The sequence below is a fragment of the Rhinatrema bivittatum genome, chromosome 5 (assembly GCF_901001135.1).
Source record: "Rhinatrema bivittatum chromosome 5, aRhiBiv1.1, whole genome shotgun sequence".
NCBI classification, from domain to species: Eukaryota; Metazoa; Chordata; class Amphibia; order Gymnophiona; family Rhinatrematidae; genus Rhinatrema; species Rhinatrema bivittatum.
Window position 1 is genome coordinate 226,512,105 of NC_042619.1, and position 26,076 is coordinate 226,538,180.

Below are 26,076 nucleotides of genomic sequence, written 5' to 3' on the forward strand. Positions count from 1 at the left end.
TTTAACAGAAGGCATGGGGTAATCTGCATGGAGCGGCAGTTACTACCTTTAACAGAAGGCATGGAGTAATCTGAATGGAGCGGCAGTTACTACCTCTAACAGAAGGCATGGGAGTAATCTGCATGTGGCGGCAGTAAATACCTTTAACAGAAGGCATGGGGGTAATCTGCATGGAGCGGCAGTTACTACCTTTAACAGAAGGCATGGGGTAATGTGTATGGAGTGGCAGTTACTACCTTTTAACAGAAGGCATGGAGGTAATCTGCATGGAGTGGCAGTTACTACCTTTAACAGAAGGCATGGGGGTAATCTGCATGGAGCGGCAGTTACTACCTTTAACAGAAGGCATGGGGTAATCTGCATGGAGCGGCAGTTACTACCTTTAACAGAAGGCATGGAGTAATCTGAATGGAGTGGCAGTTACTACCTTTAACAGAAGACATGGGGTAATCTGCATGAAGTGGCAGTTACTACCTTTAACAGAAGGCATGGGGTAATCTACATTGAGCGGCAGTTACCTTTAATAGAAGGCTTGGAGGTAATCTACATTGAGCAGCAGTTATTACCTTTAATAGAAGGCATGAGGGTAATCTGCATGGAGCGGCAGTTACTACCTTTAACAGAAGGCATGGAGATAATCTGTATGGAGTAGCAGTTAATACCTTTAACAGAAGACATGAGGGTAATCTGCATGGAGCGGCAGTTACTACCTTTAACAGAAGGCATGGGGTAATCTGAATGTAGCGGCAGTTACTACTTTTAACAGAAGACATGGGGGTAATCTGCATGAAGTGGCAGTTACTACCTTTAACAGAAGGCATGGGGTAATCTGCATGAAGTGGCAGTTACTACCTTTAACAGAAGGCATGGGGTAATCTGAATGTAGCGGCAGTTACTACCTTTAACAGAAGACATGAGGGTAATCTGCATGGAGCGGCAGTTACTACCTTTAACAGAAGGCTGGGCAGACTGGATGGACCATTTGGTCTTTGTCTGCCATCATTACTATGTTATTATGTAAAATAAACAATATGAAATAAACCACAAATGAAATGTAAAAAATGAATCCACACGCGCCCTCCCCCCCCCCCCCCCCCCCCCCGCCCCCGAAAATAAATTATGTTTCAGGCCACACACCTACTAGAAGCCGCAGGGCATCAGCTCCTTATATTGGTGGCTGCAAACTCAACCAGTTTCGTGAGAAGTCTTGCTTGGTCTAAGTTCTCATTCGGGACTGACTTATCTCCGCCAGAGAGCGTCCAACATCATAATGCTGTTCTCTTGGAGCCTATTCCATAGCACCAGGGCTTATTTTGTAGTTCAGATAGGAAGTGGAACTATAGAACAGGGTTGTGGGGAGGGAACGAGGGCCAGGGCCGGGTGTGACCTGTGTAAGGCGGAGGAGCCAGGGCTGGATGTGAATTCTCTCTTTCCTCCTCCCTCCTCCCCCTCCTCCCCCTCTTTCTCCTTATCCCTGTGATCCTTAGCCCCCTCCAGTGTGTAACCTCCAGCTGTCCTTTGCCCTCCAGTGCTGAATGAGGGGAGGGGGCCGGATTAGGGAGCAGAGTGGCCGGTCTCTGATCTGTCTCCTCCATGCTCACCCCCTCTCTTCCTCTTCCCTGTGCCAGCTGGAGGGGAGGTGCTGGAGCAAAACACCCCCTACTATTCTGCCTCTTAAATCTGAAAAGAAGTGGAAGAATTCTGGGCTGGATTATTCCCTCTCTCAGATTTAAGCTCTGGATAGCACAATACGTTGTGATATGGAGTGGAAGTAACGCAGAACCTTTTGTCACCAGGAAGGCACCTTTATTTTCAACATTTAAATCGATGGTCGCAGCCCAACCGCACAACTGAGCCTTAAACCTTTCCTCTTCTGTCCATCCGGTCCTCCTCGTGTCCACTCCCATCTCTGGGACCCTGTTTCATTGCATAGTCCACCGAAACATCCTTCGACGCTTCTCCAGCATTCTGCTCCTCGTTACCTCTAACATGCCACTGCTTATTCTTTATTGCATCCCCAGATTTAGATAACTTTATTGGCATGACAATTTTACACGTGTTTCCAAAGTAATGTACAGAATAATTAAAATGAAAGGTTAGGAAAAGAAGGGCAAAAAACTATAAAATGGTAATAAGAAAAGGTTCAGATTGCAGAAAGAAGAGCGTCAGGGACAGATCTCAGGTTTTGGTGCTTGTCCGTGCTGTCCCTGGTCGGCTTTCATTTCTGGCCTGGTGGCAGGATACCACGTATTTTGCTGCTCTTACCACTGTTTCTTCTCCTTCCCGCTAGTATTTTGCAGCATTTTTTTTTTTTTTGCTCATCCTTTTGTGGGAAGTCTTGGATTTTCTCTGTCACCTTTGGGACATGTGTATCTCTGATCTATTTGTATTTTGTACAGCATAGGAGGAAACTGAATTTCTGTTTCTCTTTCTCTGGTGTTGCATTGCATGCAGAGTCTGGCATCTTGGGCGTTTCCAGTTTAGTTTTTGTCTGCATCTTTCCATTTTTAGTCTGTGATCACTGCTTTTGGCCTCTGCCTGCCCCTGTCTCTTCTGCCCATACCTGTTCCTTTCTCTTTCCTACACTAACATTAATGAACTATTCGCCACCATTATCCCTCTGTTTAGTGCTGCTTAGTTGCTCTGCTAATCAATTTTTATCCTAATGCCTCTGGAGACTAGCATTTAATTTCATTCTGATTGCAGGACTCTGACCTGTTAAGAATTTTTTTTTTTTTTTTTTTTTTTAACAAGCACGGAGATGAATAGTAAGTGAAATGGAATAAACGGCCACGTCTTTTGCTAGACAGAGCCTTTGTCTTTCACAGTTAATTCTGTTAGGACGCATAATCTGAATAAAAGCTACTGCAAGTCCAGTCAAGGACTGAAAGTAATGTGGTTGCTGGAGAAAGCAGTTGGTGACTTCATTCAGATGGAAGAGATTAGACATCCGGATGCTATCACACAAAGGACCTTGTGAGGGTGCAGGAATAAAAACATCAATGGACTTGCACAGAGCGGCCCTTCTGTGTGTCACAACCCAAGGTTCCTCCTCGAGAGGATCACCATTGATAACGTTAGAATGAATGAACGCCTTGCTCCAAACTGAAGTGAGGAGATTCAAGGAAAAGTTCATAGCAGCATGACTTCTGAACTTGCAATCCCATTCCTGCTTGCGGCATTTCACTGGTTTTTTTATCCAGAAGACAGAATGGTATCCTGCATCGAGTAGGAGTCTGGCCCTGCAGATTGTTTGGAGAACAATAAATGCCGGAGACTTTGAAACTTCAAATGGATTTCATCTTCCTGATTTCAGGAGCAAAGTAACTAAATAAACATCGGTATTTCATAGTAAATTAATGCCTTTGTTATAACTTGAGCTCATGCCTTTGAATGACATTTTGACAGTTCTTAAGTGAAACGAGAACTTTAAAGGACCAGGATTTGTAAGATTTCCTGATACCAAGAGAAACAATATGCAGATTTTGTCTAGTGTGTCTTTTGGATATTTTGGTTTATTTTCAAAACTGTACAGGAGCAAGGAGATGAATTTGGTTTCCCAGTATTAGAAACCAGACAAAAACTTATCATGTTGGATTTGCTTTGTATTTGATGTTTAAAAAACCATTGATTTTTTGTTCTAATGGTTCAGCAAAGCAATACATTGAACTGGATATTATACAGCCAAACTTTCAAAACTGTGCGCAGCCCACTATTTATTTATTTATTTCTGTTTTTTCTATACCGGCATTCATGATACAATCACATCATGCTGGTTTACACTAGAACGAGGGGTGCAAAATGCATTAAAACTGGAACAAGTGCAAAGGAAATTGCAGTTACAAATAACAAGGGTGGTCGAACTGGGAAGAAGGAGAAATACAGTAGTAGTTTAACATCGTGTAGAGTTATTTACAAAGAGCAGCTGTAGCAAAGTTACAGATGTTGTTGAGGCGGAAATTAGGAGGGGTCCGGAAAAGCTTGTTATTTGCACGCATAAGAGGGCGTGCGGAAATTTATGCTAATATTTTATAAACTGTGTGGTGGGAGCAGCACAGTTTAATAAAATACTGCATATTTGTGCCCTGAAAGCATGCGTGCATATTTATAATACAGGAAAACGTATACTTTCTCTACCCATTTAAAAAAACAAAACAAAAAAAAAACCCCAAGCATATATTTTACATGCGAAATAATTGCAACAATTTATGCATAATAACAGAATTAACACGAACAAAGATATATTTTAAAGTATGTGCGTACGCCGTTCTGATAATACTTCATTGCACCTGTACCTGGAATCACCATTTTGCTGATATCTCCACCAGTTCACCCAGACCTCCCCACCCAAACACTGCAGACAAAACCACACAAACGACTTCAATTGCACGAATTAAGGAGCAGGTGTAAAAGTGTTCAGACAAGTTTGGTAATGTATGCGCAAAATAGCAACTTGTGCACTTACTTATGAACCCCACCCTGGAATGCCCCTAGATGGCCCCTTTTTCCCTGTTAAAATTTACGAGCAATACTACAAGTATGCACATAATTATGAGGTATATAAAATGCCATATACACGTATATGCTATTTTTTTTTGCACGTAAACCCTGTGTAACTTCTTTGAAAATTCAGTTGGCCATGAGCTGCAACTTTTCAGAGCTTCTCTGGGTCTGCTTTCTGTACTGAGTTATCCTTTTAATTGGCCAGTTATTGTTGGATGTGACTAGTGCTTATCTTGTGTTAGGATTTTAAGCTCATCTCTGGTTGCAGAAGGCTTCTACCCTTTTTTTTTCCTTGTATTTGCTGGGCCTTTTGTTGAAATAGCTATTAATTAAAAAAAAAAAAAAAAGACTTGGGAATCAATTCCTCAAGAAATATTTAGGATAAATAAAGTTGTGGGCCTAGCTTGGCATTAGGAGTTGTAGTCTGAGGCTAATGCCTCTGACCAGCTGGATTGACCGTATTTTGAAGCCCAGAGAAATATTATTTTCTTATTTCTTGGTCAAGCTGCATAGTAATCAGTCCTTTCAGCAAATTCTTAGATTTTCTGGGCTCGATATTCAAAGTGCGTTCAGCACTTGATAGTTGGATAAGTAGGATCTATCCAGCTATCTAGCAACCGCTGAATATCTAGATAAGTCATTTATCCTGCTATCTTTTAGCTGGCTAGATAGTGGGCAGATCAGGGTGGTGCTACCTAGCCAGATAACTTATCCGGTTAAGTAGTGATATTTAGCCTTATCCGGATAAGTTATGCGGGTAAGTTATACCTGCCAACGATCAGGTTTAACTTAGACAGATATAACTTCTCCAGCTCAGTAGTGGCTGTTACGTGGATATTCAGTGGCATAAGTGTGCCGCTGAATATCCATTGTAACTTAGCCGGATAAGTCATATCTGGCTAAGCTATATCCGGCCAGCTTTGAATATCAGCCCTTTATCTCTAGAATGAAATGGGAACATTTCTGCTCTTAAGGGAAAGAAATAACGAAGCCTGTTGAGTAGTCTTGCTTCTGTTTCGTGAGTCAGCTGCGGCAGTATCTTGGAGGCAGGGGCGGAGATGTAGACATGGTGGGTCTTGTTGACTTGATGCAGAAAGACTTCCCCATTCATCCTCTGTTTTTCTCTTTGCAGATCACCCTTTGCTGCTGTCACAGATTACTCAGTAACCAGAAATAATGTCATACAGCTCTGCCTGGAATTAACGACGATTGTACAACAGGTATGGGAAGAATCACTTGTCATTTTGCTTCTTGCTGCTGTGATTTAACAGTGGTTTTGTGTAACAATATGCTACTTTTCCCCAATTGTTTAGCATGCGCATTGTTCCATAATGCCCAGCTACTCCCCGCCCCCTCACCAAATACACCACATGTTTGTTGCCAGCTTCTGCCATAATTCTGTGGATTACAGTCTCCTCCAGCTGGTCCGCAGTTTTAATGTTTGTACAATTGTGTAGAGCCCTAAGAGGAGTGTACCATAATTGCAGGGGGAACAGAACTAAATTTGGTTTGTTGTAGCTCCCCATGTGGGAAGGCTTCAGTGGTGGAGTTCTGGTTCTATAAAAACTAGTGACGCCATGTTTAAGTGTGGAGGCAGGATGTCTCCGTGTCTGCTCCTGAGGACCCGTAGGCCTCATGGAAGGATACCTGGAACTGGAATGGGAGAAAGGGTGCCTTTTCCCACATTTAAGGATGCCTGTCTTATTCCATTTTCTGTATTGGAGGAGGGAAGGTTGGATATTGTATTTGGAACAGGTTGGTTGGTTGTATTTTGGAACAGGTTTTATTTTTACTGTCTACCTGAGTTCCCTAAGGATCCAGGGACTCAGTGTTTTTAACCTCATGATGGAGTTTGGGAGTCTCTAAAATCAAGGAGATTCCTGGGAGGAGGAGAAGTTGGGCTTCAGAGAAGATTAGTGGCACCCATCTGGTGTTCACCACTAATATATCATCTGGATATTGAAGAGAGGACTGGGGAGGTAGCCTTCAGGTACCATCAAGGATAGTGAGGAGAATGGGTAAGAGGTAAGTAGTAAGCTCTCTACATCTGGATAAAGGAATGAGACTTAGGACTTTAATTTATGCCATCTAAATTGGGTTTGATTATCCTGCCCACCAAGTTTGGGAGGGAATGCTTAATAATATTCCCTACCCTTGAGAAGGTTCAAGAATAACAGGACAAATTAACTCAAATTATGAAGTCACAGATTTATTGAAAACTAAAAGTGTAAACTGACTGTACTGAATAAGGATTTGTTTAAATGAACATCTTCATCAGCTCTCAGTTATCAGTAAAGTTAAGTTGGAATCCCCTTTCAGCTTCCAGCATGAGTATTACTGTAAGCCTTGAAGATTGGAGCGAAATCTCGCTTTCCCATCCCCAGACGGGGAATCCTGGAAAGAAGTGGGCTTAAAGAAGGTATAAGTATTTAGCGTGAGCCCTTACATTTAGAGCTGACCTATACTTCTTACTGAGAACCTCAGCCCAGGGATTACGTGAATTAACTGCCTTTCTCTTCAAACCTGTAGCGCTACCTATTGTGCTTAAACTTTTAACTTCTCTGTTTCTTGGCTCTTCTTTTGTCTCATCCCTGACCTCTCTTCTTATTTTGACGTAATGAGGTTAAGGGTATTTATCCGACTTTAGAGTATCGCCGGCACTTCTCCGGCTGGTTTAGGGGCGTTCCAGAGCGAGAATGAGGTGGCTGGGTAATTTATCTGGCTGATTTCGATAGTTGAACTTAGCGGAGTAAGTAATTTGGCTAACTCTAGCTGGTCCCCAGCAGCAGGAGAAGGTTATCTGGGCACCTGTCCCTGGAAAACTTTAAGTGGGGTAGACATGAGGCCCATGCCCCTTACTCCCCCCCCCAGACCCCTGAATCTTTAGAAAAGGTGGGTGCCAAAAGGCCTGAGGAAATGGGTCAGTTCCTCCCCCTCAGTGATTCCACTTGTGGCAAAATAACGAATGCTCTATATTTATTTATTTATCGAGTTTTATATACCGTCATTCAGTTTCGCCATCACAACGGTTTACAAAGTTTCGATGTTTAACAGAGTGTTCAAAAATTCATACGCTTGTTAACATAGTTATCTTATTCCTTATAAACATAGCTTGGTTGTAAATTGTACAGGTTAAATTACGTGTTTTGGATTGGGTCTGCATGTTTATCTGGGTCGATAGGGAGGGAATATGTTTCAAAGAGTCACAGGGTGTTTTGATAGGCTTTGGTGAACATCCAGGTTTTTAGTTGTTTTTTGAGGGTTTTTAAATTTTGTTGTGTTCTCGGTTCGGTTGGGAGGGAGTTCCATAGTTCGGGGCTTCCTAGGGATATGGCTCTTTTCCGAGTTGAGGTAAGTTTGTGACCAGCAGGTGGAATTTTTAATAAACCTTTGTTAGCTGAGCGGAGATTTCGGTTTGGTGAGTGTAGTTTTATGGATGCACTTAGCCAATTTGCATACTATATACCATACACATTCAGGTCGATCCAGTAAAGTTCAGTTGAAGATTTCTCGTCTGTAACGAGCTCGCTGCGCACAATTCGGACGCGTAAGGCAAACCAGCGATACAGTCTCCAATTTTGCGCATCCGTAGTGCTTCTTAAAACAGACGCGTAACCCTTCCCGCACCCGGCATGTAAATGAACGAATTAGCTGTATAATGAAGGAATTAGCTATTCCCCTCCGATACCGTAACGCGCGCTCAGGTTCTCTCATTAGTAACGCACTGTTTTGCCGCGGCCGTAACGTGTTAGTTTACCGCCTCCCCCTAGTAGGAGTTAGGACTGTGAGTCTAGTAATAAATCCATCGACACCGCTTAAGATACTCAAAAACAATAAAACACAATTTAAAAAAAAAAGCGATACAGAGATGATCGAGAAAATGTAATGATGTGGGACACATAAAACCTGTCAGAAGAAAAAATAAAAATTTTTAAATACCTGTCGGAGGGCCGCGTGGGTCCAGGCGGCCGGCGTGGGTCCAGGCGGCGGGAGCTGGGTGGTCGCGTGTTAAATCTAGGCCGTGGGTGCCTGTTCCGGGCGGCGGCAGCGGCGGCGGGGGGACACGCGTTAGTTCGAGACGGCCGGCGGGCGGTCGCGTGTTAAATCTAGGCCGGGTCCGCACAGGCGCGCATTCACTGCCGGTGGGGGCTGCCTCTCCCGGCAGCCCCCACCGGCAGTGAATGAATGCGCGCCTGTGTGACCCCTGCGATTGGGCGCTCAAGGCGTGACGTCACGGCATGTGACTGCCTTGAGCGCCTGGACCCACGCGGCCGTCTGAAACTAACGCGCGTCCACCCCCCGCCGCCCGGAACAGGCGCCCACCCGCCCGCGGCCTAGATTTAACACGCGACCACCGGCCCCCCGGATCCCACCGGCCGCCTGGACCCACGCGGCCCTCCGACAGGTATTTAAAAATTTTGATTTTTACACTTCCTGGTACCTGTCATTTCAAATGTCATTTGAAATGACAGGTACCAGCGCACCCTGGTTACTGTATAGGCGCTGTATTAAGCGCCTATACAGTAAAATGGGTTACGCGGCCATAACCCTTCCCTACCGCTTTAAAGCCGCGGCATGCATTTGCATGCGATTAGAGGAGAGTATCGGGGAGTTAGTGAAGAGAACTGTGCGTGCGGGGAGGAAGGGTGCGCCTGACACTACCGCACTGTTTCTACCGCGGCCTTACTGGATCGACCTGTATATAGGAGAACCTGTATTACCCACGGCATTATAGATTGTAGAAACAGCTCCGCATACTTTATACCATGCTCTATACTCCCTCTAACCCCCACACCTCCCTCCTATCTTCAAAGCCAACTCTAAACCTCCCCCCCTCCTGGCACCCTCTCAATGGCTTTCGCCACTGGGACTGTGATACCACTCTGGCAGCTTGATGCGTTGCTGAGACAGCAATGCTGGTAACGTAAGCTGGGGGAAATGGTGGGCATGGACCTGATGTCCCTAATGTCTACACCACTCTTTATTTTGCCACAGATGGGAGTCACCAACTGGGATGGGGGTGGCCTGCCTCCTTAGGCCTGAAATTTGCCAAATGAAACTATTGTTGCACCTCTGGTTTAATTGATATTGTTTGTAGAGATGTGCATTCAAATTAAAGGAATGGTACATCTAAACCAAAATAGACCGTGTTCAGTTCATTCTGAATGGAATGAATCAAAAATGACCTTGCATGAAAATACCCGAAAAATTAGGGTATTTTCAGTTCATTGAAAAACAAACAAAAAAAGGTCCTTCCCAAACCCCACCAACTCCCTTTCCACCCCCAAGACAGCATCAGCGCCCGGCCTACCCAACTGGACCGAGCTGAGTCCAGCTGAGGCCTTCCTGGGCCCTTTCAACCTTCCTCTCACCCCTGAAAGAAAATCACGGGGCCTGAGCCTATCCAGTTGGGCTGAGCAGGGGGCATCCATGGCCTTCCACCCCCCAGAAACATTTGCCAGGGCCAGGGACCTCCCTACCCCTCACTTACCACAGAACCCCCTTCTTTGGGGTCCGCAAGATGAAAAGGGCAGGAGCAGTGCCATGGAACATAATGGCAGCGGCTGCACCTGAGACAGATGCTGAAGTGATATCACTTTGCTGCTGTGTCAGGATTGCTGGCGCCATTTTTAAATCTACCAGAGGCAGGATAGGAGCAAATGGGCATCACTCCTGCCCTTTTCATCTTGCAGACCCCACGGAAGGGGGTTAAGTGGAGGTCCATGAGGTCTCCAGCCACAGAAAATATTTCCAAGGGGTGGGAAGAGTCTGCAGTTTTCAGTGGCGGGCGGGGGGGGGGGGGGGGGAGTTGGAGGGGTCCACACAGGCTCTGGCTGGGCAGGTCTGTGTCCTGTGGCTCTCTTGGGGGGGGGGGGGGCAGGGCGGGAGCAGGAGGGGAGAAGGAAGGCCTTAGAGAGGCCTGGTTTTGCTTTGTTTTGGGTTTTAAATTTTTTTTTTTGGTTTGGGAAACAAACCAAACAGAAAAAAAAATATTAAATTAACTGAAAAAAATAAAAAAACAAACCAAAATAAAAATGTTTGTGCTGCACATCCCTAATTATTGGTTATTAGTCCATTAAACTAGCAGATCTGCAGATTGAGATTACTTGGTCAGAAAATTGACTTTTTTCTAGTGTTTCAAATTTAGATTTGTTTTCCTGTCTTTTACGTACTGGATCCATCTTTGCTCATGCTAAAATGGGAGCATTTTTTAAACCAGTGAATTTCAAGAAATAATTACAAAAACTAACAGCAACTCCTTCCTTGAGTATTGGCCTCTTTCAGATGTGACCTGCAGTATTTTTTCCTGTTGTCCTTCCTGCTTCTTCTTCATCCTAGTGCTATCCATGGGTCAGGGTTTGGCTTGTCTGCTAAGCCTCCTGTAATAAATGTTCTTGGCTTAAAACTTTCACCCTTTGGACAGCCTAAGAATCCAAAGCCTGAGTCTGGATTTGCACTCTGATCTCTCTCTCTCTCAACAGCCATAGATTGCAGATTATAGTTTGATGGAAAGAGAACTCAAAGCAAGTGCTAACTCACAAATCCCATGATTGCCACTTCTTGTACATTGTAAAGGTTTCGAAAATATTGTGCACATTAGAGCAAAAGGCATAAATGGGGATGACACTATTTGGCTTTTATTATCTTGTTGATGTTACCTTGTGGAGTACCCCACACGGCTGCTGTATCAAGAAATGCTTGCCATTGCCTCCATCCCCCAGAATATTCACGAATTTGAACTAGAATGAGTAAGGGATGCTATTTAAATTAACAGCCTTGTGAGAGCCTTGCTGCTGTTATCTGTTTTGTTTGCATTTGTCAGTACTGTATTTCTCTCCCCCTGTTCTATGTAAGACAACTTTGTCACTGTTTTATGGTTGCAATGTAAACCGGAGTGATAATTAACTCTGTTATTTGAACTTCGGTATATAAAAGTTATAAATAAATAAATAAATAAATAAATAAACAAACTGATGATGTATGTTAGCCATTCTGTACTTATCAAGGAGACTTCTAGTTCTAGCGTCGTGCAACACAAAAGCAAGCGACTGAAATGTATTTCTTCCGGACGGTGCTTCGTTGAACCCTGTTGAGTAACTTGCGATTCTCTCTGGCTCTTTTTCTCGCCAGCGACCTGCATCCTTGGCAAGCCGAGCGCCTTCGTCCCGCTCAGCCAAGGCGTTTATTTTCAGAGCGCCTCCGCGATACGAACCTGGTGTTGTGAGGGGCTTTTCTAATTGTGTCTGATCTGGGAGAAAGACTTTCCTGTATCTGAAGGGCTCTGCGCGCGCGTGTTCGAAAGGAAAGGGGAAACCGGCCAATCCTCGAAGCGCCATTTTTTTTTTTTGCATTGAGCTGTGAGGAGGAATTTGACCCCTTCCGACCCTCCCCAGGGCTGACGAAATGTGTCATCCAAGCCCTCCGTCCTCCAGCAGGATAAAGACGTGTAATGAGTTTAGCCTAAATTAGGGCAGCTGCAACAGGGCGGTCTTGTCTGTGCAGAATTATTGCTGGGAGGCAAGGTCGGGTCACGCTGGTTGTAGGTAGTTTGAATGCAGCTCTGTCATCGTTTCAGGCAATTTCTGTATAACCTGAAATATTAAATTTCAGGTCGAAAGGCCACGGGATAGAGTTATGGTATATTGTATTGCAAAAAAAAAAAAAAGAATACAGGTTCCCTGAGTTCTGCACAGCCTGGCGCGGTAGGTGCCTGAAGAGCATTACGTGGTAGAAACGGCAAGAAAGAATCCGGCAGCTGGGATGGAGAGACCTGAGGGGGGCCTGCGGGGCCGAAAGCTCCCCCACCCCCACTCGGCCGCTGAATCCTGAATGCCAGCAGGGAGCAGATCTCATGGGGCAGCTCGAGAGAGAACACGGTGCAAGCGGAGCTTAGAAATGTTACTTTTTTTTTTTTTCTTTCCCTTATTAAGATGTAAAGCAAACTGCTTCCTTCTCCACCTCTTCCAAGCACAGCGCTACTGAATAAAAACAAGCCAGCTGGATAAAATTCAGAGAAGAAAGATAGCTAATGTACGTTTATTTTTCCCTAGAGTCACAAAAGGGTTTGGTTCTCCCCCCCCCCCCATTATTTATTTTTTATTTTGATTCAGGTCACTGGAAGGTAAATTTAATTGATAAAATCTCTCAGCCCGATATTCAAAAGCTACTTTCCCTTATAAGTGGCAGCTGCTGATCATCTGGCCATGTTCAGCTGTGGCCACTTAGCTGGATCAGTCACTTACTTATCTGTCTACGCAGATAGCTGAATAACTCAAGGGGGGGGGGGGGGGGCAGGCAGTGTACAGTACAGGGAGGCCTGTTTATTAAATTAGTCAAATAAGTGCCAATATTTGGATTTATCCAGTTAAGTTAACCAGATAAGCTAGACCTGCCATACAGCAAGGATACATCAGCTGGATAAGATTTATCCAGCTAAGCAGTGATTTGTACAGGGATATTCAACAATATAGCTGTGCTAATGAATATCCCATGTAAGTTAGCTGGATATTTTTGAATATTAAGGCCCTTGCAGTGTGTGATACTATCTCAGCTTGGGGAAGCTGAGATAGTAGAACATCTTTTTTGTTGGCCCTTTAAAGGTGTCACCACCTACTAAGATTTCAGTTTTCTCCCAAACCAATATGGCCCCTAGAACTCTGAACTACCAAGAAATATAATTTGATTTTCCTTTCTGGGTAAACACAGCCTAGCAGAAGAGTCCTTGGTGCACATAGGTGTATGGCCCCCTAGGTATTAAGCTGTTCTCCTGAAGACCCAATTTATACTAGCTCCCATTTACTGCTCTGCCTTGCTCTCTGTGACCTTCAGCATGCCACTTAACCTCCATGTGCTCAAACTTTGATGTTCGGGAAAGGGATATGGTAGCCATGCTAATTGTCATCTATAGATCTGTGAGCAGACTGAGTGGCCCAAAAGGTCCTTATCTTCCCCTTTCTGTTATATCTCTGTCTGCACATTACTGGTGCTACAAATACTAGTGAGGTGGTCCCCAAATCCGGCCCTCAAGGGCCGCAAACCGGTCTGGTTTTCAAGATTCCCATAAATGAATATGCATGAGAGATTTGCATGCCCTGTTTCCATTGTATACAGATCTATCTCATGTATATTCATTGTAGGAATTCTGAAAACCTGACTGGTTTGCGGCCCTGGGGGAACGGATCTGGGGACTCCTGCTTTTAGGGTATCAGAAGAGAGTCTGGTCACTTTGGAATAGTGTGAGGTTATTACATTTTGATGAAGTTGGGAAGATGCTAGCGACTTAAAGCAGAAGAGAGAACTGGGAGTGGGGGGAGGTTGTTTGCCCATAGTTCCTGTGTCATTTTAGAAAATTCGCAGGAGTCTAAGATTATTGGCATGCTAAACATGTTTCTTAGAGGCAGATTTGAGTATTTTCATTCCTGCTGCAAGGTGGGTTGGAAAAAATAATCTAAAAATATTTTCTGCAGCCTGGGCCATTCTCTGCTTATCATGCGCCGATATAGGATGTGAAGTGTGGGTGGAAACGACAGAGAGAGAGAGAGAGAGAGAGAGAATACATCTGTGCCTAATGCATGGTAAGCCACATTTGGAAACAGCATGACAGATTTAAAAAGTGTTAAACTCAATCAGGAAGAGAGAAAAGATAAAAAAGAAACACGAGCACTATTTGCAGACCATTACGGAAAGCTGTATTTTAAGCTAGGTAGAGTCGAGGTTGGTAACCCCCGATGTGTGTTCTTGCACTCCAGTCTCCACCCTTTGCTTTCACCCCTCATCCTCTCCTCTCCCTCTCTTTTTTTTTTTTTTTCTCTGATTAACAGCAGCAGGAAAGGAAGCCGCTGCTGCTTGTCTCCCTCCACCTCCCTGTTGATGATTGGTCGACAGACGCCAGAGTGGCGTGGGAGGGCTGGAGGGGGAGCAACAGCTGAAAACCTTGCTTCTTCCCTACCTTATGCTGCCTCGGAGGAGAGAGGAAGTCCTTCCCGGGGAGAAGGCTCCTTCAGCAAGCCTGCTTCTCCCGTCCCTCTGTTGGCTCTGCACCAGAGCTGCTCGTCCTCCTGTGGTTTTGGCTTGTGTGGTGGGTTTGACTGCCACAACCCTCCCACAGCCATGGGGCCCAGTATGGTCACTGCATTCACACCAGCCTAAGAGCAGCTCTGCTTCTGCCGCTGATAGTCACAGTGACCTTGGGCAAGTCACTTTATCTCCCATTGCCTCAAGTATACACTTACAACTGTAAGCTCCCTAAGTACCTATATGTAATTTGTTGAACAGTGCCCTATTTTATTGAAAAATATAAATGATAAACTAACTTAATATATATTAAAGCTGGTTGTGTGATATTTGTGGGTTTGGCTATGCAAATAAACATTTGCAAACAGTGCACACTGAGGACAAAAAGGCTGAACAAACTCAGTCCCCCACTTGCCCTAAAGCACCTCTCACAGTCCTCTCACAGTCCTCTCATCTCCTCTACTTTAGCCCTCCCCTTCACTAAACATTTTCACCCACTAACCCACTCCCACTAAAGGCATCCTACAGGATTCCCAATGTCTGAGAAGGAAGCAGCAGCCAGGCTTCAAGGTTGGCATCAGCGTCTGGGGGTTCTGTAGGGTGCGTTTAATGAAGGGGTCTTCAATAGAGGGGAGTAAGTGGGTAGGGGAGCTCAGTGTCTAGGAGGAGCTGAGCAGGTGAGCACTGGGGTGAGGGATCATAGTGGGTGGGAGGGATGACTTGGGGTGGGGCTGGTGCATAGAGATGTGAATCGTGTCCTCGATCGTCTTAACGATTGATTTTGGCTGGGAGGGGGAGGGAATCGTATTGTTGCCATTTGGGTGTTTGAAGTATCGTGAAAATCGTGAGCCGGCACACTAAAACCCCCTAAAACCCACCCCGACCCTTTAAATTAAATCCCCCACCCTCCCGAACCCCCCCCCCCAAATGCCTTAAATTACCTGGGGGTCCAGCGGCGGTCCGGAACGGCAGCGGTCCAGAACGGCCTCCTGCAATTGAATTGTGTTGTCTTCAGCCGGCGCCATTTTTCAAAATGGCGGCGCAAAATGGCGGCGGCCATAGACCAACACGATTCGACTGCAGGAGGTTGTTCCGGACCCCCGCTGGACTTTTGGCAAGTCTTGTGGGGGTCAGGAGGCCCCCCCAAGCTGGCCAAAAGTCCCTGGGGGTCCAGCGGGGGTCCGGAAACGATCTCCTGCCGCGAATCGTTTTCCGTACGGAAAATGGCGCCGGCAGGAGATCGACTGCAGGAGGTCATTCAGCGGCGGTCCGGAACCCCCCGCTGAACGACCTCCTGCAGTCGATCTCCTGCCGGCGCCATTTTCCGTACGGAAAACGATTCGCGGCAGGAGATCGTTTTCCGGACCCCCGCTGGACCCCCAGGGACTTTTGGCCAGCTTGGGGGGGCCTCCTGACCCCCACAAGACTTGCCAAAAGTCCAGCGGGGGTCCGGAACGACCTCCTGCAGTCGAATCGTGTTGGTCTATGGCCGCTGCCATTTTGCGCCGCCATTTTAAAAAATGGCGCCGGCTGAAGACAACACAATTCAATTGCAGGAGGCCGTTCCGGACCGCTGCCGTTCCGGACCGCCGCTGGACCCCCAGGTAATTTAAGGCATTTGGGGGGGGTTCAGGAGGGTGGGGAATTTAATTTAAAGGGTCGGGGGTGGGTTTTAGGGGGTTTTAGTGTGCCGGTTTTCCTGCCCTCCCCCTTCCCCCGATTTACGATTTTTTGACGATAAATCGGGGGAATTGGTATTGTATCGTGGCCCTAAAGATTTTTGACGATTTAAAATATATCGGACGATATTTTAAATCGTCAAAAAACGATTCACATCCCTACTGGTGCATGATAAGGGAGCCTTAGTGGGTGGGAGGGCCGAGTAGGGAAGGGGGAGGTTAGAATTGTGAGGGTCCACGTTTGATGCCAGTTTACCCCATCATTTGGGATGGGAACTCACATTAGTGATCATGATAATAAGTACTATTTCAAAATTGTACAGACTGACTTGCCAGACGTTTTATACTTTTTAACTCTCATTTTGCGCGGTCCTGACCTAAATGATTGAAATTCTCTTTTGACCACACTCTCTTGCTGTTCTGTGCTTTTGGTTTTCCTGATAGTGATCACAGAGGTTTATCTTGTGACTGTCAGATCCTGTTGACCTTTGCAGATCACAGGGGTGTGCACAGAAAACATTTCCACTTTGTTTATTTTTGGGGGTTTTTAAATTCACTTTGGGGTAGATTTTAAAAGGTTGCGCGCGAGTGTCTGTCAGTGGTGTGACTGTCAGTGGTTCCAGATGCAGTTTGGAAACTCGTATTTTAGGGAACAAGACTTTAGGTAAACATTAAGGGGCTTGTTATGCTGACTCAATAGGAATGTACATTTATTTTCTAACAAAATTAAAAATGGAATGAAAAAACTGTTTTTTTTGTTAGAAAACAAAGAAATACTCTGTCAAAATTTGTGGGGGTTTTTTGTTTCCATTTGCTTTGGAAATGAAAAAAACCTCAAGCGCTACCAGCGTTTAAAAATTGATCTCCTTTCCTAGGCCTTCCTCTCCCCCAACTCAAGTGCCTCTTACCCCATCCATGAGGTTCCAGTAGTCCAAATTGGGCAGGATCAATCACTATTTGCTCCTGCCCTGCTGGGTCCCATTTTTGAAATGACACCAACTTGCCTTGAGGTCAGTGCCATTTTGATAAAGGGACTGAGCAAGGCAGGCGTGACTAGGGATAGCTCCTGAAATAAGAAACTGAATGCTATATGGCAGTGACCACTTAGTGTTAAAAAAATAGCCATATGATTGTAGAAATCAAAGATTGCCAAGCTTTTGAGACCTCTTACGATTTTGGGCATTTATAAAATGCATTTATAAAATTCACTTATGTGTGGTTTGAATATAACTACTCTTAAACCACTAAGAGTGACTCAATACCCTTCAGATTTTAATCATTGGTCTTTAGAATTCATATTTTTCTTTGTTTAATTTTTTTTCACATTTTCTTTTTATCTGTTTTTTTGAAAAATATATATGGAATAATAGCCTCAATGAACGTAAACTATAGACACTTATTGATTGGTCAGGTAACTGGTATGCAGGCAATCTTTGATTTCCACAATCATTTGGCTATATTTTAATACTAGGGATAGCACCTGCCTGATTTGGACAAATGGAACTCAATAGATGTGTAAGAGACATCTGGAGAAGGTTGGGGGACAGGAAAATGCCAAGGTGTGGGTTGGTTCATATTTTAAAAGTTGGTAGTATTGGAGGATTTCCTTTTGTTTTTTTATTTTTATTATCTTTGGTGCTTATTTTGTTTCTAATAAAATGAAAAAAAAAACATCAAATGAAACAAAAAGGGCCGGATTTTAAAAGGGTTGTAAATCCCGGGGCTTGCACAAAGGGGCGGTCCGGGGGCGGGGCCAGAGGCCTCCGACACAGCGGCCATTGCTGCTGTGTCGAAGGATTGTGTTGGCAGGCTGCCGGCGTGCGCAACTTGCGCCTGCCCAGAGGCAGGCACAAAAGATAAAATACAAATTTTGGGGGGGGGGGGGGGGGGGGTTAGAGTAGGGCTGGGGGGGGAAAGTTAGGGGAAGGGATGGAAAGGTCAGGTTAGGGGGAAGGGAACTGGGGAAGGCAGAGCAGCTCGGCACGCGCAAGGTGCACAATTGTGCACCCCCTTGCGCGCGCCGACTCCTGATTTTATAGCTTGCGCGCGCAAGTTATAAAATCGGGTGTATGTGTGCGTGTGCTGGGTAGCACGCACACATGTACACGCGCGCGCAACCTTTTAAAATCTACCCCAAAGTGAATTAAAAACCCCCCAAAAATAAACAAAGTGAAAATGTTTTCTGTGCACACCCCTATGATCTGCAAAGGTCAACAGGATCTGAGAAACCGGATGTTCAAGTCACAGTCGTGCTGGCGTTGATGGCTTTTCAGATTATTGTGAGTGCTTGTGGTTGGACATGAGAGGGGAGAGGTCCTGGGAGTGAACTAAAAAGTAGGGATGTGAATCGTTTTAGGACGATTAAAATTATCGTCTGATAATTTTAATATCGTCTTAAACCGTTATGGAACACAATACAATAGAGATTCTAACGATTTATCGTTATAAATCGTTAGAATCGTGAGCCGGCACACTAAAACCCGCTAAAACCCATCCCCGACCCTTTAAATTAAATCCCCCACCCTCCCGAACCCCCCCCTAAATAACTTAAACATTTCCTTGCCAAATCCTACCTCCTTCAATCCCCCACCTTCCCCAAATGACTTAAATTACCTGGGGGTCCGGAACGGCAGCGGTCCGGAACGGGCTCCTGCTACTGAATCTTGTTGTCTTCGGCCGGCGCCATTTTCCAAAATGGCGCCGAAAAATGGCGGCGGCCATAGACCAACAGGATTCGATGGCAGGAGGTCCTTCCGGACCCCCGCTGGACTTTTGGCAAGTCTTGTGGGGGTCAGGAGGCCCCCCCAAGCTGGCCAAAAGTTCCTGGAGGTCCAGCGGGGGTCAGGGAGCGATTTCCCGCCGCGAATCGTTTTCCGTACGGAAAATGGCGCCGGCAGGAGATCGACTGCAGGAGGTCGTTCAGCGAGGCGCCGGAACCCTCGCTGAACGACCTCCTGCAGTCGATCTCCTGCCGGCGCCATTTTCCGTACGGAAAACGATTCGCGGCGGGAAATCGCTCCCTGACCCCCGCTGGACCTCCAGGAACTTTTGGCCAGCTTGGGGGGGGCCTCCTGACCCCCACAAGACTTGCCAAAAGTCCAGCGGGGGTCCGGAAGGACCTCCTGCCGTTGAATCCTGTTGGTCTATGGCCGCCGCCATTTTTCGGCGCCATTTTGGAAAATGGCGCCGGCCGAAGACAACAAGATTCAGTAGCAGGAGCCCGTTCCGGACCGCTGCCGTTCCGGACCGCCGCTGGACCACCAGGTAATTTAAGTCATTTGGGGGGGTTCAGGAGGGTGGGGGATTTAATTTAAAGGGTCGGGGGTGGGTTTTAGCGGGTTTTAACGATTTTAACGATATATCACGATATTTTACCCCCCCAAACGGCAACAATACGATTCCCTCCCCCTCCCAGCCGAAATCGATCGTTAAGACGATCGAGGACACGATTCACATCTCTACTAAAAAGAGAATCTTGAACACTCAGTTACCCAGGAGGGTAGTGCATAAGAAGCTGACGAAAATTGTCTTGGATAAGGAGCAATATCCTACAGACAGCAACGCTGTATGTCTGGCAGCTAGGATATATCCTTGGCAGTGCGGACAGGAATAACTAAGGCAGGCTGGATGGACCAGTTGGCCTTTTTCTGTCATAAGTTATTATGTTACTCAGAATATAACATGCTAACTGGGAAAAGAGCTTCTTATTGCCGTTTTGCTAGTGTTATTTTGCAGAATGGGATAAATACAGTTGCCTTCATTAGTTGAAAATGTCAAAGGAAAACAAAGTCTTTTCTTTTGTCTCTGGTTGGTAGAGGCAGTCAGCAATGATGTCTGTTTTAGGGATGTGAATCATCCAGGATTTTCTCCTCTTCAGAGCATGTGGGAGAAACCCTTGATGACTCAACCACCACCCCTACGTCAATAGGGTGAGCATGAGAGCAACCAGTGTAGGCTCCTGGAGCCTGCGTCCCTTAAATTTGCATTGATAATCAGAGTTTAACATGTCCTAATGCTTTGGTAATGAGCCTAATTATTGTGCAAAAGTATTGTATAAATGTCTGAGTAAAGTGAAGAAACAATCCAGAGTATGTGCAGAGAAATATTCAAACTTGGCCATATCAGTGGAGGAGTAGCCTAATGGTTAGAGCAGCAGGCTAGGATCCTGGGAAACCAGGGGGCAAGTCACTTTATCCTCTGTTACCTGTAATACCTGACTGCAATCTGCTTTGATGTACACTTTGATGTGCCAAAAACCAGAATATAAAAATCTAAATAAAATAAATAATTTAGGAGGCTGAGAAAGATAGACAGGGATGTGCATTATCCAAAATAGAATTGCAGTTTCTCAAGGCACTGCTGCTTACCTGCCGCTGCTGGAGCCTCGGTTGTGCCATTTCATCTATGGTATCATCTCCTGCCTCTGGTGTATGTAGGAGAATGTGATGAGCTGGTTCTTGACTGGGTGGAGACATCTGTTCAGTATGCAAGCTGGCTTTCTTATTTATTTCCAGTTGTGAAACACTTTATTTAAAAACATGTTTTAGCACAATGGGGAAAGGGGGTCATGTGGATTGAGTGGAAAGTCCCATAATTGGTTGAACAGTAGATGGAGCATTAGGGTAGAACAAAGTACGCTAGGTGCACGTGCCTTGGGTATATGGTGAGGCACAAGGACTGAGCTTGTGTACATGAGCTGCCTTCTAAAGAAAAGCTTACAGGGGCCAATGTTCAGTAAGCTGGAGAGCAGATAAATGTCCCGCTGAATATACTCACCTAAAATGATCTGCCTGCATACAGTTTGATAACTTAAAAACCTAACCGGTTGTGTCACAAAGTTATGCAGCCTCGTTTGAATGGATTATTTTCCACTTAACCAGATATATAGAAAAGATATCCATCCGATTAAGTGGCACTGTTTGAGAAAAAGAAAGGTAAATTGCCGGCCTGTGGTATGACACCCCCCCCCCCCCTTTTCATATTTAACAAATGGCCCTGCTGGGCAAAGCACCCCCCCCCCCCCAGCCTCTCTGAAAGGACATAACAAAATGTTTTGAAATCCACTGGTCGGACTCCCCCCCCCCCCCCCGACTCTTGCCAGTTTACAGACAACATGGCCCTAAGTGAATCTCTGTTCCCTACTCTCCAGCCCCAGACCTACCCATTCCCACCCATCCAGTACTTTGAAAGAGTGAGGCCTTGTGTCGTGTTTGAGCAGCGCTGGAAGCCGTTAAAGTATCAAGTCACCTGGACACCTGAGGCTGAATAAACATAGACATGCTCTAAGGCAGGCAGGCCTAAAGTTAACCGGATACAACTGGAAATCGGCTAGGTTAGCTGAATAACACGCCCCCACCCCCAGAACGCCTCCTTTTCATCCAACCGGATTTTAGCTAAAGAATGACTAAAATCTACCCGGACAAGTGACCCAAATTATCCGGCTATATGGCTTTGAATTTTGACCCCACAGTTTGTTAATCTTATTACGTTAATGCTCCTTTTAATTTATTTACTTCATGAGCTGTGTTCAGTGTTTATGGATTTGTGATATCCAACTGGTGCCTGCTACTACCGTCTAACTCCCCTCAGCCAGTCATGCTGCAGTTTTTTCTGTATCAACAGCCGAGGCATGACTTGTTCAGGAGAGCTGTCGGGGGGGGGGGGGGGGGAAATCACGCTAGTGCTGGAAGTGTAAACCTAGTGTGGTGAATGCTTCCAGCGTGGGTTTGACAGAAGCTGCGCTGGACCTCGCTGGGAGCGGTAAGTGCTGGTCCCGCTCCTGGCGTGGATTTTTGAGCTCATAATTGGGGGGAAGGGTTGGGGGGGGTGGTGCGGCGGGGAGGTAAATTTAGATGGGGGAGGGGGAAGGGCATGGCCTCACCGGTCCTGCTTGAACAAGGGATTTCTCGGGGGCACAACGGCTTCATTAAATTTAAAGATGTGTGGTGGGGGATTATAAAGCTCGATAGGGCAACTTTGATATTACGTGGGGGAGGCACAAAATCGGGCCATAGGCCCCTTTAATTCTTGGAGGTTTTGTGGATATTTTGCTTCCTTTTCAGGTTTCAGGCAAAAAGTACTACTTATCCGGAAATCTTTTGAAGATATCTGGGTAAATAGCAAGTTATCCGGCCACATAAGCTTGGATAATATAAAAACCTAAATGGCTATATTCAAAATAGCTGTTTATGTTTTTAAGTTATCCAACTAGATATAGCCAGATAAATTTTAAGCAAGTGTATTCAGCAGGACGTTTATCCTACTGAATATAGGGGACAAATTATCTGGCTAAACTTAGCTGGATATCTTGACCACTAAACGACCTACTGAATATTGGCCTCAGAGACGCTAGTTTACTCTTTTCTCTTAAAAATATCCCAAGAGACTGTGGGACGTAAACGACCTGCATAAAATTAGCAGGTGGAAGTTCAGGCTACCTTGCGTGAGCTGTTGGTAGGAAGCATTCCTAAGAGGAATGCCCGTTCACTTGCAGGGGCTCTGTACTGAAATTCATTTCTTCAATTAAGGTGCGGATAGATACAGCCCAGCTCAGCATGAGTTATTAAAAGTATTAATCACCTACTGCGGATTCCACTAGATGCCATACGCTGGATGTGCAATGTATTATTCCACCCCGAGAAGAAAAAAAAATGGAAGGGGAAAAAAAAAGATCGCAGGTTAAAAAAAACCTCCAGCAAGATTTCCCATATGAGAGAAAAGCTCATTCTCTTCCGTCGACCTGCATGTGGTGTCGCTCTCTGATACTGAGCAGCACGTTCGTTCGTTTGAAAGGGGCACGCCCCTCCTGACCAATCCAGCCAGCATGATGGAGCATTCGAACCAACGCGCAGAATGCTGGTTTCTCCTCCGACTGCAGCACTAGGGCCAGATGGACCAACCATCTTTCCCCATGGACGCAAAATGAGAATAACCTTTTAGTGCAGCTGGCTCTAAATATTAGTAAGGAAACAAATAAAACCACTGCAGCTCAGGCAAATTGCTACTAATTACGTTATTCACATCTGTTTGCTATTGGTGATAGTTTTTATCTCTCTCCTGGCTTTGCTTTGCTTCGAATGTGTAATTCAAGCTCGCCGGTGATACGTTTTATGCACGTGTGGGGAGAGGCGCATGTTGTGCTTGGAGGTGGACCCTTGTCCTGGAGCAGTGTAGAACGTCTCCCTGGTAGGGGCCAGGAAGCACCTGCTCCCAGGGGGCGGAGCACAGGAGGAGACAGAGGCTAGGATGAGCTTCACCACTGGAAGCCCGCGGTCCCCCAGGTGGAGCCCGTAGGGACCTGGGCCGCTTAGACTTAGGTGGGCCTCGCAGGGTCTCCCGAAGAGGTAGTAGAGAGGCGTGCCCATGAGCAGCAAGGGAGCGCGGTCGGTCACTAGGCTGTAGGCCTGGGAAACCAAGGAAGGCCAGTACAGCGTAGACGATGACATGGCAAGGGACAAAGCCAGAATCAGGAGACGTGGTCAATTGCAGCCGGGGTCAGAATCTGAGGATCAGTCCGAGGAGTAGTCAACGAAGCAGGGGTCAGGTTCCAGAGGTCAGATGAGGTCACAAGGCAGCAGAGGTCAGGATCCAGGCAGCAAGCAGAATGGTCAAGGAACAGGCCGAGGTCAGTACCAGAGAGACAGTTCGAGGGTACTACCTGGGGAGACGAGGCAGACAGATGCTGGAACAGAAGGACGCTGGACCAGGCTGGAACAAGACTGTAAACGCGGAGACAAACTAGTACACTTACAGTGCCGACCCGATTGCCAAGGCAAGGAAGTGCAGGCAGGGACTTCCTTATATCGTACGTTCAATCAGGGCGCGCCACGGAGCTAGGAACCGCCCCTGGCCCTACAAGAGGCCGGGCGGTCTGCACGCGCGCACGTAGGGGCGTGGCCAACGTCACTGAGGACGCCGAACTCCGGCGTGAGGCCTGGTGCGCAGTGGAAGGCCTGGCGACCGCCGCTGCGGGATGCCGAGGCCTGGAGGTGCTCGCGGCTGCCGCTGGGGAGGCTGACCCGTGACCTGCAGAGGAGCTAGCGAGGTGAGCAGGGCCGGGCGCGCAACAGCGCACGGACAGACTGCATTTTCCAGCTGCGTCCATTGTTGGTTTGGCTTCCTTCCTTGTAAATACTGCTGCAAAGTTTCAACTATACGTGTTCAAAATTGTTAAAAAATGCAAAACGTCTTTCAGTCAGCGCATGCAAAGTATTGAAACAAAATGTTTGGCTGTTTTGTTTTTTTTTAGTGTGGGTAAGTATTATTTTTCGCATTGATTCTATACCTCTTTTTATTGACTTATACTGGTGCCCTGTATCGTGACACCTATTGGGGCTGATGTTCCAGATATAACAATTAACCAGACTCAGCCAGTAACTAACACATTCAGGTTGTGGCAGCTTTGTGACTTCATGAGAAGGAGGCCACAGAGTGAGAGCAGTAACATTCTAGGTTAACCTCTTTTGAAAGGTTATGTCTTATCCTACAGAGGGATGAAATCTCTACTTTATTTGTATGTGTTTGATGGATTAAAAATAACATTTTTGTAGCATGTGTCAACAGACTTTACGTTTTGGGAAGACTACAGCTGCAGTAACGTTTTTCAAGGCGATAGAGGTTAATGAGATCCAGATAAATTGTGCGTGAGCACTCAGGCCTTCCCAATTTCTCTGGTTTCTGTTTCATGTGCTAGTCGCCGCGTATACTGGATTTCTTATGGTGTGCACAAATTTGTTTGACTGGGTTGTGATTTAGCTATTATTACATTTACTTGCAAGATCCTGTTCTAAGAAATTTGCCTTTTAAGGTGTTTTAAGCACAAATCATTTGCTCTGTCTCCTTTAGCTAGAAGGGTTACTTGATGAAAGAATAATAGGCTGCTGAGAAACCTTTCTGCGGTAGACAAAGGCACTTTGGAACTAAATTTTTTCCATATAACTTCCTTTGTCAACTAAAACTTGATACCTGTGAAAGCTGAGTTGATTTCCATGATCTGTTTTTGCTTTTACATAATCTCCTATCTGGGGGTCCCACCATCTCTGTCCCATTTCAACCTACCCCATTGTCTGCTTTCCTTATGTATAGATTGTTTGTTGGATAAAGGCCTGATGTCTTGCAGATTTACATAATTAGACAAAACGGTCCCTGTCCCCTAGTTAGTAAACCTCACCTGTTGCCAACTTTGAGACGTTAAACTTATCCCTGTTCTGTCCAAATACTTATTTGTCTTATCTGCCTGGCTTGACTTAGATTGTCAGCTCCACAGAGAAGTGACTGTCTCGTATGTGTATCTGTCCAGTTCTAAGTAACTTGTGTAGAACTGTATAAATGATGGTAGTATAGTACATAAAATAACTTTTCAGAGATCAGACATTTTTCCTTGATTGACGCTGCTTCTGCTACACTGTGGAAATGTAAATGTAGTCTGGTCCTAGAAAGATGTGGACCTTTTGCATTTTCAAGCCACACTTTCAGACTGCACATTGACATGGCCTTTAGCCAGAAAGGATATGCTCTGATATTCTTTCTCTGTCTACCCAGTTTTGTATGCTGCTTTTGGAAGGGTCTGCCATCTTGTTTTGCTCTGTTTTCTTGCTCGCTCATGCTCAGAGCATGATTAATAGGATTTAGGGGCTTATGCTATAAACGTTGTTCTGTGCAACTCAGTAAAATTGGTACACGTACATTAAAGCAGGCTTTACCGTGCAATACAAAAATGTTTGAGTGAATGGTAAAGCTTACCCTCCGTAGCATGGCCACAGGACTAACAGGGATGGCAGCGTAAATAAAACTTAATGCCCATTTTAGTTCTGATCCAAAATCCCCCTATGCTGACTTGGCCCTTTTACTTTGAGCTAGTTATCATGAGTGATTCCCGCTC

At 45.7% G+C, this 26,076-nt stretch overlaps 1 protein-coding gene across 4 annotated transcripts in view; it reads left to right on the forward strand.

Annotated features, from left to right (window-relative positions):
* The window catches only part of CNKSR2 (connector enhancer of kinase suppressor of Ras 2), a 469,908-nt gene that overhangs the window by 132,001 nt on the left and 311,831 nt on the right, over window positions 1-26,076 (forward strand). For all 4 annotated transcript variants that reach the window (XM_029603391.1, XM_029603393.1, XM_029603392.1 and 1 more), the window contains exon 4: window positions 5,636-5,723. In XM_029603391.1, the coding sequence (XP_029459251.1) occupies window positions 5,636-5,723 (88 nt within the window). The remainder of the gene's footprint in view (window positions 1-5,635; window positions 5,724-26,076) is intronic.